The sequence below is a fragment of the Aquila chrysaetos genome, chromosome 1, assembly GCF_900496995.4.
Source record: "Aquila chrysaetos chrysaetos chromosome 1, bAquChr1.4, whole genome shotgun sequence".
In the NCBI taxonomy this organism is placed as follows: Eukaryota; Metazoa; Chordata; class Aves; order Accipitriformes; family Accipitridae; genus Aquila; species Aquila chrysaetos.
Genome location: NC_044004.1, coordinates 66,804,053 through 66,818,482, shown reverse-complemented (window position 1 = coordinate 66,818,482; position 14,430 = coordinate 66,804,053). Strand labels below are relative to the sequence as shown.

General features: G+C 35.2%; 1 protein-coding gene across 4 annotated transcripts in view; it reads right to left on the bottom strand.

The window, feature by feature from the left end:
- The window catches only part of LRBA (LPS responsive beige-like anchor protein), a 431,577-nt gene that overhangs the window by 313,288 nt on the left and 103,859 nt on the right, over window positions 1-14,430 (bottom strand). For all 4 annotated transcript variants that reach the window (XM_030023944.2, XM_030023959.2, XM_030023952.2 and 1 more), the window contains one exon: window positions 7,615-7,748. In XM_030023944.2, coding sequence (XP_029879804.1) covers window positions 7,615-7,748 — 134 coding nt within the window. The remainder of the gene's footprint in view (window positions 1-7,614; window positions 7,749-14,430) is intronic.

The following is a 14,430-nucleotide window of genomic DNA, read 5'->3' as shown; positions in this document are numbered from 1 at the left end:
TCTCAGAACTGTAACTATAGAAAAAGTCCTCCTGGTCATCCCACCTACACTGGAGTGAGCTCAGTTAAATGCAACCTGTCTGGAAATAAGCTGCTAAGATCTTGAAATTATCTACCAAAACGTGTCAACTGCAACTTTTCAAACTCTCTCTACTTGACTGAAGTGGAATAGGTTTGTAAAAAGATGGCAAAGACAGATCTCTGAGATACCAAGTTTATTTCTCCTGTCAAACTTCAAACTTCTGCTCCAAAACACTGGCATACAGAGCTTCCCCCAAGAAGTGTTGATACTTTGTGCAGTTTTGTTTTGTTTGGTGGTTTGTTTGTTGGGGTTTTTTTCCTATCTGGGGAAGATGTTTTTCTCTAATCTTGCTTCAAAGGCAGCACAGAAACTAATAAATTAAACTAATACATCAAAATGCTGAAAAGTTTTGCTCTGATTTCTTTTTCTTTCTTCATAGGTAGAAGATATCTTTGTGAATGTGATTCGCTTATGCTTTTCATAAATTCAACGTGAAGCTCTTATTTTTACTTTTGTACGGGATGACGGGGTCAGAAAGAAATTTTGAGTTGGCCATACAAAATGAATGACAAGAAAGTGAGGAACAAAGTGTTAGCTGAAAGCAAGGTGGAATCCAAATCTTCTGGGCATTGGTTCCTAAATAATTTATCTAATAAAGGCGAATCAAAGATATATTTCTGAAAATTTCAATGGCAATGGCTAGCTTCTATAAGTATTTTCATGGATATAATTCCATTTCTTTAAGATCTAGTTTTACATAGTCAAATCACCAAAAGGTATATTTCCACCAGAGGAAAAGCAGTCAAATGATGTGCCAAAAATTAGATCAGAGCCTCCTGTACATAAAAACAAAACAAAGCCCACAGAAGGCAACAAGCCACATGATTCAGTGGTTCCAAAGACTCCAGTTGTTTGTGAGATACTTAATAGCTACAGTCATTCTTTTTTTTTTTCTTACACACGTACATTCATACCTAAGTATGTGCAATATGTTGCCTATTGGATTAAGACTTTAAAGCAATTATTTCATTTTCATGATAACCATTATATTTAAATAATTTCACTAGAATTCCCAGCTTTCTCCCTAAAGCCCAACATTCCTATTCTCGTTAAACAAGTCTGTCTGACTTGAAAATATTCTTAAGTCCCCAGGCCCAGTAATGGACTTAAGCTCATACACCATCCATAAGGGGAAATCAGCACACTGATCTGGGTAGTTCAACAGAAACTGAAATGGCATCTAAAGCCTTCAAAATAAAAAAGTCTTCTCAATATCCAGATTGCACATGCAGAATGCCTTGTTATATAAATGCTTGCATGCTTTTCACTACACACAAAATCTGTGACCTGTAATCCACTAATTATTGGGTATGTTAGAAAGTCAAAAGTATAAACAGCTAAAATCCCACCATATTAAATGCATAGCAAAATCAAGGATAAGTTCATCAGTAAAAAATAAGACTTTAACAGTGCAGCACAGTAGCATGAATTTTACAATTAAATGAGATGAAAATAATTCAATGAAATATTTAGGCCACGAGCAAAATAACTGAAGGAAAAAATTAGAAAAAAATTCAAGGGAAACATCTGCAAGGACAATGAAATGCCATAATAGCCACCACGAGGCTAATAAAGAGACAGACTCAATCCGGGGTAACTTGGGGGTTTTGTTGTTTGTTTCATTTTGTGGGATGGGTTGGTTTTATCATTTGGTTTTCTGTTTTTACACACAATAGCACTGGTAAAAATGGTTAGAGTGGGACATACAGGAAATCACTGACAACACAGATAGGACATTATTTTTTTTTTCTTGTAGAAATCAAAACAAATTGTGCATAACAGATCAGAGGTATATTAAGTTTTAAGTTAAAATTCACTTTTAAATATAGACATATCAGAAAAAGCACTGATAATTTGGATTTGACAACAGCATAAGGCAGGCACCTATATAAACTGATATTCTTTTTGAAGATTATGTAAGGATATTTATGGCCTGAATTTCTTCATGCTTATCACCTAAATCCACATTCCAAACTCATTTATATTTCACTAAAAGGGGTGAATCTCAGATTTATCACAGCTGAGAATTTCAGAGTTTTTTTAGATAGGATTAAGAACAGTGATTTTTGCACTCAAATTTTGGTTTGTGGAAGTACTTTTTTGACTTTAACTCAGAAGTGGCTTTTTATTCTACTATTTTTTCTGCCTTTAGTAAAAAAAATGAAAATACTTAAGTAGCATATTTTCATCCACAACACACATGTGGGTAAGTGCAGTAGCTACTTCAAACATGTGGAACTAAACTGACTTATCTCTTCCTTATCCTTTCACTGATAAACTGGCTCCTTCAAACTGACAGTTTTACAGACATTTGCAAGAACATAAAAGAAAATGCAAATAGATCATCTGTCTAGCACCCTTACAGTGAAACCTTATTGCTTATTCAAGGTCCCCAAGGGTCTAAACAAATAATGTCTCTAGCAATAAAATATTGTTAAAGAAACTCCTTGTGCAAGATCCTTATGCTTTTGCATATACACTTACAAAGTACACTTGGCAAGACACAAGCAGTGCATGATATACTTTACTCTGGGAGGATGGAGATGAGGTAAAAAAAACCCGAGAGAGTCAAATTAAATAGCCTACCTCTTAATTTTGTACAACAGGCTACCATACATAAATACACCGATGCCCTTTATGAATGGAATATATAGTAAAATAATGAGCTCATTCAAAACCAGACTACTGGGGCTGAAAGTGTACAATGCAAGACTACAATGAAAGGTTTTACAAGCTAATGTAAGGGATTTGTTACATAAACACATCTACAGGTTAAACCAAAACAGATTTCATGAAACAATGGGGCACTCTCTAAAGAGAAGTTGCTTTAAAACAGTTTTTATACTGAAACATTATTAAACCATTTCCATTGCATATCATTAGCATTTGAGATTTTTCAGTGTCATTCTGATTTGGTAAATAGCCTTCAACTACTGTCACTGTAAAGTTGGAATTCTCTGAAAAGTTACTATAATCCAGTGAATTTCTTGAACAACCTCTGCACTTACGGTAACTCACTTCACATTCATTTTTCTTACTTTAGCTTGTCTCCCACTAACTTATTTTATTGCAAGACTTCAAGGTTATTTTCACCTATGTATAAAAATCAATGAATACTATTCTTCTTTGCAAAACAAGCCAACTGTGGGAGAAAATTTACATTTTCCTATATGTAGGATTAGAATTCAGGAGTTACAACTCTTTTTTTAATCTCTTGTTACTGCTAATTCCCAGGTTTCTTCCAAGCATCCACCTCCTTTTTCACCTCAGCCTTTGATGTGGCCTTGTTTATGACTTCACACTTTGGGGAACAGCCCATGTCTCTGCTCAGGAGAAGCAGAAATCCTGCTGGCAACTCTGTGTGGCTCAGAGGCAAAACAAATGAAACTCAAAGAACCAAGTAAGACGGGGAGGAGGCAGGCAACAGAAACTGAGTGGAACTTAGCGTTTTCTACACTCAGAGTGTCAGTAAGGACATGATGCAATTCACTCCTGCTTCCTACAGACTTTTCGTACTCCCTCTTCATAAACACTGTATTTGAACAACCATTTGCAAATTGAATAGTGAAAGCCTCAAAATTACACTCTTTAGAGCGAAGCACTAATAAAATGCATATGAAATCCTTCAAGTACATAAACAAAGAAACTCAGAGCATCAAAGAAAACAGTGGGAGCGCAAACTGCAAAACAGTTCAAAAAAGTTCACACTACTTCAGAACATTACAACTGTAATTGAAACATTTAAAAGGAAAACTAAGTGACAAACAAAAATACAAGCATCCCACTAGCATGTTCACAATAGCTCAGACAACTCTGCCAAGTCCTGCCTATCCAAACATTAGTCCTGCCTTTCCAATAGCCCTTCCTGGACACAGCATGTGTAAAATCTCTGCATCAAATCTCACATTCAGTCTATCATCCAATCCAAGTAAGAAACAACTCAAGTAAATTCTTCCTCCTTAGATTATTACTAGTAAATATGCTCTTTGCTCAATACCGCCCTCCATAAGAGACAAATGATTGGCCCTACATGGGCCACAAAGAGGCTTTATTTTCTCCATTCATTTTCAAGATCTTTCAACAATTGGAGTAGCAATTCCAGCAGACCAACAACCCAAATATCAGCCATCAGCAACATACTGACGGGCAAGTTTAGACCACAAGGGGCACATTTGTATTCAGGAAAGGCTTTTTGTGCTGTGAAATACTCTGCTGCTTGAATGAGTAAAGATGAAGAAACTTCTGCGAAAAGGCCAGGCTGTCTGAGGCCAAACATGTTTTCACCCTCTTTCAAAGTATCAGAGGAACAGAGTGAGCTTAGATGGTTATCTTTCTAACTTGTCAACACTTTGTATTTGGTAGGCCAGGACATGTCACATCCACTTGATATGAGCTTAGGACAATCTTAGGGGTCAAATATCTGAGATACTCACAGACCTTGAGCTACAGACCTTGATGCAAACTTCAGGAAAAAATATTGGGAAGGAGATTGATGAGTTCTGAGCACTCACAAATGGCAACAGAGGCATCAGGAACCACATAGACTGACTAATATTTCAACACAGATCCTACCTTGACCAAGAAATTTTGACATCACATCTACAGGTGGAGGATGCTCACATACTATATAGTTCCCAAATTAAGCTTATGTACACATTACAACTAAAACACTATCACTTGCTGTTTAATCCCATTTCAATGTCTGTATCTCCCATTCATCTCTGCTTTGGAGTAAATCAACTCAAGTCTCCACAGTAAAGCATTATACATAATTATATTAAAGTTCTGCTCACTTAATCAGTTTTAAAGACATATCAAACAAATGCATACAAATCACTTTAAAAAATTCTTTGACTTTATAAAAAACAGTTGAAATGTATTTTTAAATGTGGCAATAACGTTTAATAAATAGCCTTCATATAAAAAGTGAAAAAGCCCAAAAACCAATTTAATCCTTTTTTTCTTAATTACAAAGGTAAACAGACTTACAATGAATGTTAGCTGAAAAAAAATGAGAACAATGTATTTATTCTCTGCTGCATGAAAACAAAAATTAGTGAAAGAACATGTGATTTGAACTCAGGAAAATTATATATAGTTTGGTTTTACAGGAAGCTCGCTTATTGCTACTTGTACCTCAAATACAAAAGTTAAAGGTCTTATACAGAACTTTATTTCAAGCTCAAATGTGTGCAATTTACATGAGCATCATAAGTGTAAACCACTCCAACTCTGCAAAATTTTTGTTTCCATGCCATTATTTTACTAGGGAAAAAAGAAACAGTCTCACATTTTAATCTGTTTAAGACATGGTTTCATTCATCCCTTCACTTTTTCTTTTAATTAATTAGGCTGCCAGTCTAAACATGTCTACTATTTTTAATCCTGATTAGTTTCTTTTCATGCATATCAGTTCAGATTACACATCCAATTTTTGCCAAAACTCCCAGACATGCTGGAAGTCACACAGTTACAAACTACATCAGTATTGTTTATTGTCTGGATTTCTTACACATTCTACAGGCACAGGAGCACTTATTTTTTCTTCTATACTTTCTTAAAAGATTGACTAAATCTGAAAATCAATGTTTCTCTGTTTTGTTTCTGTTAAAAGCAAGTGAATGCTGACTTCAGAAATTGAAATAATTAAGCCCATATCTAACCTGGGTAAACCAATAAGAAATTAACAAATTAGCAATTACTTTAAACAATTTCAGTGCAGGTAAGGTTTTATTATTTTTAAAACAGATTTGCTGCTCAGAGCCAATCTTCCCCAAAGAACTGTGACATTTTAAAAGACAGATAATTTTCCTAGTCCAAACATTATTCCTGGACTAGCAGAATGCTACCTCCTGCAATTTCCGTGACAAAATGGATTCTCCCTTCTGCAAAGAATAAGAACATACTAGATTTCAATAGCCTTGCCTTTATCGTGGTTGGAACAAAACCATTTTGATTTTCCCAAGAAATGCAATGGGCAGTTGAAGATGGCCACATATACCTTCCAGACACACAAGTACTAGAGGACATGACAATGGATTACTTTTTTTTTTTCCTCAGTCTTTGCGATTTGCATGTAAGTTCTTAAAAACAGGAAGCAAGAAACTCAAACATTGAAAAGAAACACCAACAGTCAGGCATAGATTGAGATTTCCTTGATTAAGATGCAAATCAGTTCTAAGTCTTGATGTTAAACTTCATGGGCACAAACAATTATGAAATCCTACACAGCCTTGTGACTTAAACATGGCTAAGTAGAAAAGCATGCCTTTGACACAGCATATAAGGTTAAACATCATTCATCTCATACAGAACGACCAGAGAGACTAAGGGTTCAAAGGACCACTTGCTTATAAACAACCTACTCAATTTTGTCCCCACTGAAAAAACTGTCTAAAGCAATTAGTTCAGCATCAACACTGAATGTGACCTCAGGCTAAAGCTATTGGAAACACTTGTATATAATTTTCAGTCCTACTTAGCACTAACACATATATCCTTGGACAAATACCCTACAATTTATAAATAAGCTTGTATTTTACATAACAAAAAATCCGTAACAAAAAGTAGTCTTTAGAATATACCATATTTATTCTAAATACAAGTTAATATAGCATGCCTGCTTCACAAAAACTGTGACAAATCTTGAAATTATGACAAATACTGCTCAGACATTTGCATTCGTTCTGCTAGATGAAGGCAAAAGGAGAACCCCCCCAAAAATTTAGGAAAGTGATATTTTTTTAAATACAGCACTACTTTTGTATTATATTTTTTTTTATTTATAAACAGGCTATTTTTTACATTTGTGTAGCTACAGCATCAAAACTAGGAATAATAAAATTATCTGGGGGATAAACTCAGCAATTATCAAAAAAGATTAATTCTTATATTCTTGAACCCATATAATATCACTGACAATTGGTCCAGTTTAACCTAGAGTCACGTCTATTTTCCTGTTAAGTACCTGCTAGTGGTCTTTGTTAGAGGCACAGATACCGAATGCAGGCCTGCAAGCTGCTATGTGAGGGGACATGACAAAGATATAGACAAAGCAGTATGCAGGATACAAAGGTCTCAAACGTCCTTTTGTTTGACTTGATAATTTAGGACATGTTGCACCACAAACACTCCAGTAGTTTAGGGGAAAAAAAAAAAAAAAAAAAAGATAAGTGTAAAACACCATCTTCCCAGATTATTGGCACACTTTCCCCTAAGAAAACACAACCAGCCCTAAGTATCAATATTCTTAGTATAAGAAAGACTCATGTATAGACACATAATATATATACACACACTAACCAGTGTTACAACAGAAGGCAACTAGTGACTTAATGACTGAAAAACAATTATTCTCACTTATAGAGTTTTGAGATACGGATAACTATTGAAAAACATCTCACTTTCATATAACACGTAACAAAAAAACACATAACAAAAACTTGTTCATTTGTATTCAGAGTGAATAGCGAGGGAGGGAGAAGCAACAGAGGAAGGGTTGGGATTTAAGTTGTTTAATTTACCCTTACTCACCAGGAGATTCTCCCGACAAATCCGGGGCTTGGGCTGAATCTAAAGAAGAAACCACACTGACAGCATTTGCAGGAATACCCATAGCAGCTGTAGAAGTGGAAATGGTTGATTTCTTTGGTGGTACAACAACACTCCTAGATGAAGACAAAAAGCTAGTAAATAACTTTGTATGAAGGTTCACACATCATGATCTTTGTTTACCCATCTAGCATATACACTTTTATGTCCTGCAAAAGTACCATTCCTTCCCTATTTTCTTTTTCCATCATCTCTGGCAATCTACCTTAACCAAAAGGACACTTTGCCCTTGTTTAGTTTTTATGGTACACTTTAATATCTCATCCACTTCCACAAAATCCATGACAAACAAGCACACAGTTAGAAGATCAGCAAGATAAGTGACCTCCAAGTAGGTTTTACTTTTCACCTTAGTTTCACTAAGATTTGGTTTTAAACTTTGGTTTTAAACTTTGCCTGCAACTATTTACAACGGGTATCGCAGCATTCAAAATGAAAACATTAAGATAAATTATCAACACTGAACGTTGCCTTGACAGTATACTACTTCTGGTATTCTAATGCAGAACAAAAGACTAATTGAAGAAGGATATACTATAGCTAAAAACATCCTAATGGATACCCACATGCACATACAAACATTCACACATCTTAAAAATATGGCTAAGGCATGAATTTGAGTATATCTTGTCAATCAAGTTTTACTTATATAACAAATCAAAACATTCTTTGGAGTTAAAGAGAGAATCTCCATCTTGTATACAAGTTAAACATCACGCCTTATAGTCAGCATTAAAGATTACACAAGAGGAAAAGATGCAAAGTGACAAGTTAGGCATGGAGATTTATATCACATGTTACTAAGACATCTATTTATGCTATACCAATTTCAATTAAATTGTAGTACTTTATTCCAAATACCTAAAAGGCCTTGTTAAGCATACATTAAAGGCATTTTTAATTGCAAGTTAGCTCCATAAACATGCAAAAACCCAGCTAATGAGGTAAAGAGTACAGCTGATATATAATGCACTCCCACAGCAGCGCTTACTTTTAATTACCTGGTGTTAACCGTAAGCCGAAAGTCTTCAACATTCAATTTATTTAATCACATCTTTTGTTGACAGTACTATAACTACACACTGAAAGTATTCCCTTAATAGCTTTAAAATATTCATTTTCTACATAAAGTAACTTAGAAACTTGACCCAAATTCTGGTGTGATAATAACAACCAAAGAAGTTCTGTCAAATATTTCTAAAATAGTTTTTGCTAGAATGGGAAAAAAAGGACTGTATTTGACTCCCTTCTTCAGTCCAAAGGATGTCACAGAAGCTAGAACACGTTACTGATTAAATCAACTCTCCTTAATGGCAGGAGTAGGCAGGCACTATACTTGGAAGCAGTACATGTCATATCATTATAAGGGTGACTGCTAATGTTAACTATACACTAAAAAAATAGAAGCAACAACACCTGAGCCCCAAGTCAAGATTGTGTCTAAACCATGAATTTTGCTCATATGTTCATGTCAGTTTCCCTGAAACATGAACAATGCACTAAAAAACCTATTCATATATTTAGACTGTCTTCTAAATTATAGCCACATCACCAACTAATTTTGCACCACCCAGGTATAAGAAGGGGATCTCTCGCTCAATATTCTGTGACATTCACTGTCTGGAAACTGTTACTACGGTTCTATAACACACATTCAAATACCTGGAAAGGACTGGATAATTAATACAAGTTTACTGAGTACAAGATGCATGCACACGTAGTAAACTTCTGGACATTTCTCCAACATTCATGACCCAGCACTGAAGTCCAGGTGTGTTCCTTTACAGATTTTAAGTTCTTTTACTGTATAGCTATCCAATTCAAGACATACTGATCAATAATACTAAACCCAAATCATACAGACATATTACAAATACATGTCTATTCATGTGGATTCTATGAGATCTCAGTGCACGAGCTAGAAATATTTCTTTGTACACCCACTAAGTTACAGAAACAATTATCCATTTGCTGCTAACACACACACAATTATATCGGATGCAACGTAATATGGGAGAATATTTAGTTACAGATTTTGGTGCACATGTAGATGGCAATTGTGCACATATAGGTACTGTCTGTTCCAAACATATTATTCATGTAAGTAATTTTAAATTGGAAAACGCCAAATTACCTTGAGGGTAAAAACAAATCTTCCAGGGAACTTTTCTGCTTCCAGGGCTTAAAGTCAATCAGAATTGTCTCAAAACATCAAATCAGAATGGCTGTGTCCTCTGAATGCTACTGATCCTACTGTCTGATTCTACTTAAGAGCCCCAGGGACTATGGAACAGGTGGTATTTTAAAGGGCAAGCCAGACCCACACCTTAAAAAAAATTATACATAAATGGCTGAACTTTGACTAATTTTAAATATTAGAACTGCACTCTTTCAGATGAAAATACAGAAATGAACATGCTGGAAGGATCAAGAATGAATTTTAGAACTATTTTTAGCACTACTACAAGAAGCTCCTCACAGGGCAAGTAAGAGTTCTGGAACTTCATGGGAGCAAGGAAGCCTGTGTGCAGATGGAGCTGTTACCTTAACACTGCTCATCTGCAGCTGACAATGAGTGGAGACAAAAGAAATTCCAGCTACAACAGTCTTCCATTTTCTGTGCTGTTTCTGACACAACACTATATATTATCATTCCTTCCTGTAAACTTCTACTGACCTTCAGTGTGCTTAAGTGTAGCTGCACTGAGGGAGTGGTTTCAGCAAGTTGCCAGACTCTCCATAGCTACCCAAGGAGAGGTGCATTCAAGCAAAAGAATTAGAATTTTTTTTTTTTTTCTGGGCTGCAACAGACAGCAGTAAATGACCACAATAGTCTCCTCTGACTTTTAAGATCTTCTGTATACCTCCTCACCTCCAAATCTGTAGAAGTTTGGGAATACAAGTACAGCTGCTTCTCTCATCTTCAGTAACTTACTTTCCATGCAGTATATAAAAAAGGAATTATATTCTAACACTTCCATTATAATTTTCAGTATCTAGCAATGGCATTCACTTCAAGGAAAATAATTTGATTACTAGCACCAGGAGTGTGGCACTAATACACAGCTGCAAAGTACAGCTGTTAGCAGGGTTTGTTTTTTTTTTTTAATTACTCAACATCATTCCTTTTGCTTTGATTCAACCAATAAAAATTAATAAGTACAGGTTTCAGACTTCAAAATATAGAAGAATGTATGCTGCCTTATAAACTGTACACATGGGTGTGCCCATGTGTATTCCAGACACAGTCACCACATGCTTTAAGCAAGAGACACTGACACTCACAAAGTTTTCTGAGAAACTTAGGCTGTTTAAACTATCCCACTGAAAAAAAAGTTTAGCTTTTAGCTAAAAAAAAAAAAAAAAAAAAAAAAAAAAAAAATCTACTTCATAAATTCTACGATAATTCCTATATTTAAAGGTCATGTTAGATCTTGGTCCCCTCTGTTACAAGCTTGCTTAAGGATTCAGAGTGTTCATGATGCACCACAGCCAAAGACTTCTGCTCTGCTCCATAAGTATTTAGCAAGAAAAAAGGCAACAGTACAGGGGCTGGAGAAATTGCTGCTTCACATTAAAAGATCTGAACCTCGGAAGAAAACTTTGGGTTTGAGCAACTCACTATTCTAGCCTCAGACTAGTTCCAAACAGAATTTATTTCAGATAGTGATCTTCAACAGTCAACTGAAATTATTGCAATTTTTCCAGCCAAAATAAAAAAAGAAACAGTATTTCTGGTGAGGAAAAAAGGTCCCTTCTCCTGACAGCTGTGTCAATCTGAAGCACACACAGAAAAGAAGCGCTGGATATTGTCCAGAAATGCGATGTAATGAAACACCAAACCCAGAATGTACTTTGCCTCTGCCTTCTGGTCAGTTGCCATGACCTTCTGATTCAAAAAAATCCTTAAAATAGCTCAAGAACAACAAACCAAAACATCGAAGTACCTTAACATAATTGCTTTATAGCTATGCATTGCTGCATTATTTGTAATGTAATGTTTACTACTATGTATGTCTTCCCTTTCAACAGTGCAACCGACCAATGTTACAGCTGCAAGGTTTATTTTAAGAGCTTCCATTTCCAGGCCTTCTTCAAGGTATGAAAGTACGGCTTGGCAGTCACGTACAGATTTGTATTTAACACATACTGGAAAGCAAATTAAGATATTTGAAGCATAAACATTGGTCATGTTTCTTTATTTACATTCTGAAATGCCTACATTTTCCCTTATTTGTGTAGTAGTATGGTATTTTCTCTGAATATTTAGGTGGAAATGCAACTGTGTTCAAGCAGAAATATTTGCCATTAACCATCAATGTTCCTTTGTGTTCTTCTTTCAAAAGATAATTTAAATGTTAATATAAGTAAAATGAATACAACTGGCAGAAAGAATACATGAGACAGTTGAAAATCAAGATTAAATATTGCAGTAAATAAACTATGTGGAAAACATGGAGTATTTAGCACATTATTAAATCAGGTAAATTTGTCAGAGAAGTGTCTTAAAAATTAATGGGCTTCCAACTTCTCTCGAGTAATAGGGCACTTGCTTTTAAAAAGTACACAAGTCCTTTTTAGTAGCTAAACTGATAAGCATTTCTTAAAAAGTTAAATATAGCTACACATGTGAATAAAATATTCATCAGTAAGTGGCCTTATAATATATTTCCTCAGATCTAAAAAATAACATATTTTTAAAAACATCTGTAATCATGCATTAACTTCATCAGAATAACAACGTACATTAAGCAACCTCACACATGGTTAGAAATGTGTCATATGGAAGGAAACCGTCAATACATTTTACTCCTTAACATTCACATTATCACACCATTTCAATTAACTCTATGCTTTGGTGTTACCTTTGTATATAACATCCTTTATCACCATATTCAGATACAGAAGAAATAAAATAAACTAGAAAAATTGCACAAAAATTGTTCTTAAGGTGTATTTCAAGCAGACCTCAAGCACTATGGTAAAAATCATAGTTTAGTTGCCTCATTTACATGACTGTAGATGTTTGCCTAGATGTTTGCCTTTTTTTACTTTAAAATCAAATATTTAAGGTTTAAAGTAGGAATTTACAGCACATGAACTGATAAACGTAGGTCAGGCATAGTGAGAACTAGCCACCATAAATACATCTTAGCCAGAAGGTCAGTGTGTTATTAGTCCCAATTATGCTGAAGTGTAAGAAGCCTTCGTGTTGCAGACAATTATTCACTGCTGAATGAGCACACACCACTGAGCTGAACACTGACTTCCATCACAGACAAAGGCTTACACAATAATGATCTATTCTGCCAAATTCTATAAGGATTTACTTATTGAAAGCTTTCTTGGTTTCAGATCACTGATTCCTCTGTTTCAATACAAAGATATAAAATACCTATAAATATCTCCTAAATTTTGAGTACATTTTCCTAAATATTTTTTTCTGAAGTTGGCAAGTCTGCAATTAATTTTAAATATATTTCAAGTTACAAATTTTCCTTGGGTGCGAGTCAAATATTCCTAATACAACATGGGCCAGGCCAAACTGATTACCTCACTATAATTTAAAAATACTTACATGAGCTCTAATTCCTCTTGACATACAGGAATTTATGCAGATTTAATTCTTAGCATTCCATTTTTTAGCATTGAACAGCAACACAGGTGACAGTTTGTCTGTTTCCCTATGGGATAATGGTTTTAATTCAAAACCAAAAGAAGTTAGTCTTGTTCCAGGCTACCAGAACGATGCCCACTGCAGGGCTCCTATGCAATGAGCAAAAGACCAATAAAGAGGATCAGAGACTTATTTTTACCTCTACTTTGAGAGCCAGGAAAGCAGCCTGCCATGTCAGTGTCATTCTATGGGCTCTGCTGTCTGTAGATAATACCCATTCTCTTATGTCCCCCCTGAAATACCCAAGGAGAAAAGAAGAAGAAAAGACTCTCAAAACCATGAGAGATTGGGGCAGGGGGGGAAGAGATGATAGAAAGAATACAATCAATTTTGTAAGAGAACTTTAAAATCAGCTTGGCAGGGAGAAGACTTCAAATGGTTTGCCTCTTCAGCCCCTGCATAATACAAATTGTTGGTGTGCCGAAAGAGCTGAGCTTCTCAACACAGCATATGTGCCTTGATCTACAGATCCACCATTCTCATATTCTGTCTTTACCTGTACCTGGTAGACTTAATCTTGTCAACAAGTTTATTCTTTTTACATCTGAGGCCCAAATAAATGAAGTCTAAAATATAAAAAAAGGACTTTGATTAAATTTAACCAAAATACCACAACCAACCATTACAAAGGCATATGCACGCCACTGACTGACAAATGCGTAAACAGGCTGAGCCAAACTAAGCAGTTTATAGATGATGTTCCAAAAAGATAAACAAGCTTATTAACATATCTGTTCTGTAAGTTACAGCATAGCTGCATATTTAAGCTCTATGGTACATGATCATGATTTAAGAGCCTATATTCCTCTGAACCCTCAGCATCAGCTTCCCATGACATGATTATTGAGTGTTTCCACAAAGAGCAGTAGAAGCCAGGAGAGACCAACGTTTTATTTAAAATTGCACAGTAAAAATGGCAAGTGATAGGTTATGGGTTTTATTAGACTAACTGAAGAAAAATGTCATCTTTTTTTATCCTAAGCTTTGATTATTTTTGTTTCTGTTTTATTTAAATTTGCTTGCATTAGCCCCCCCCCTCTTTTTCTACAAGATTACTACTA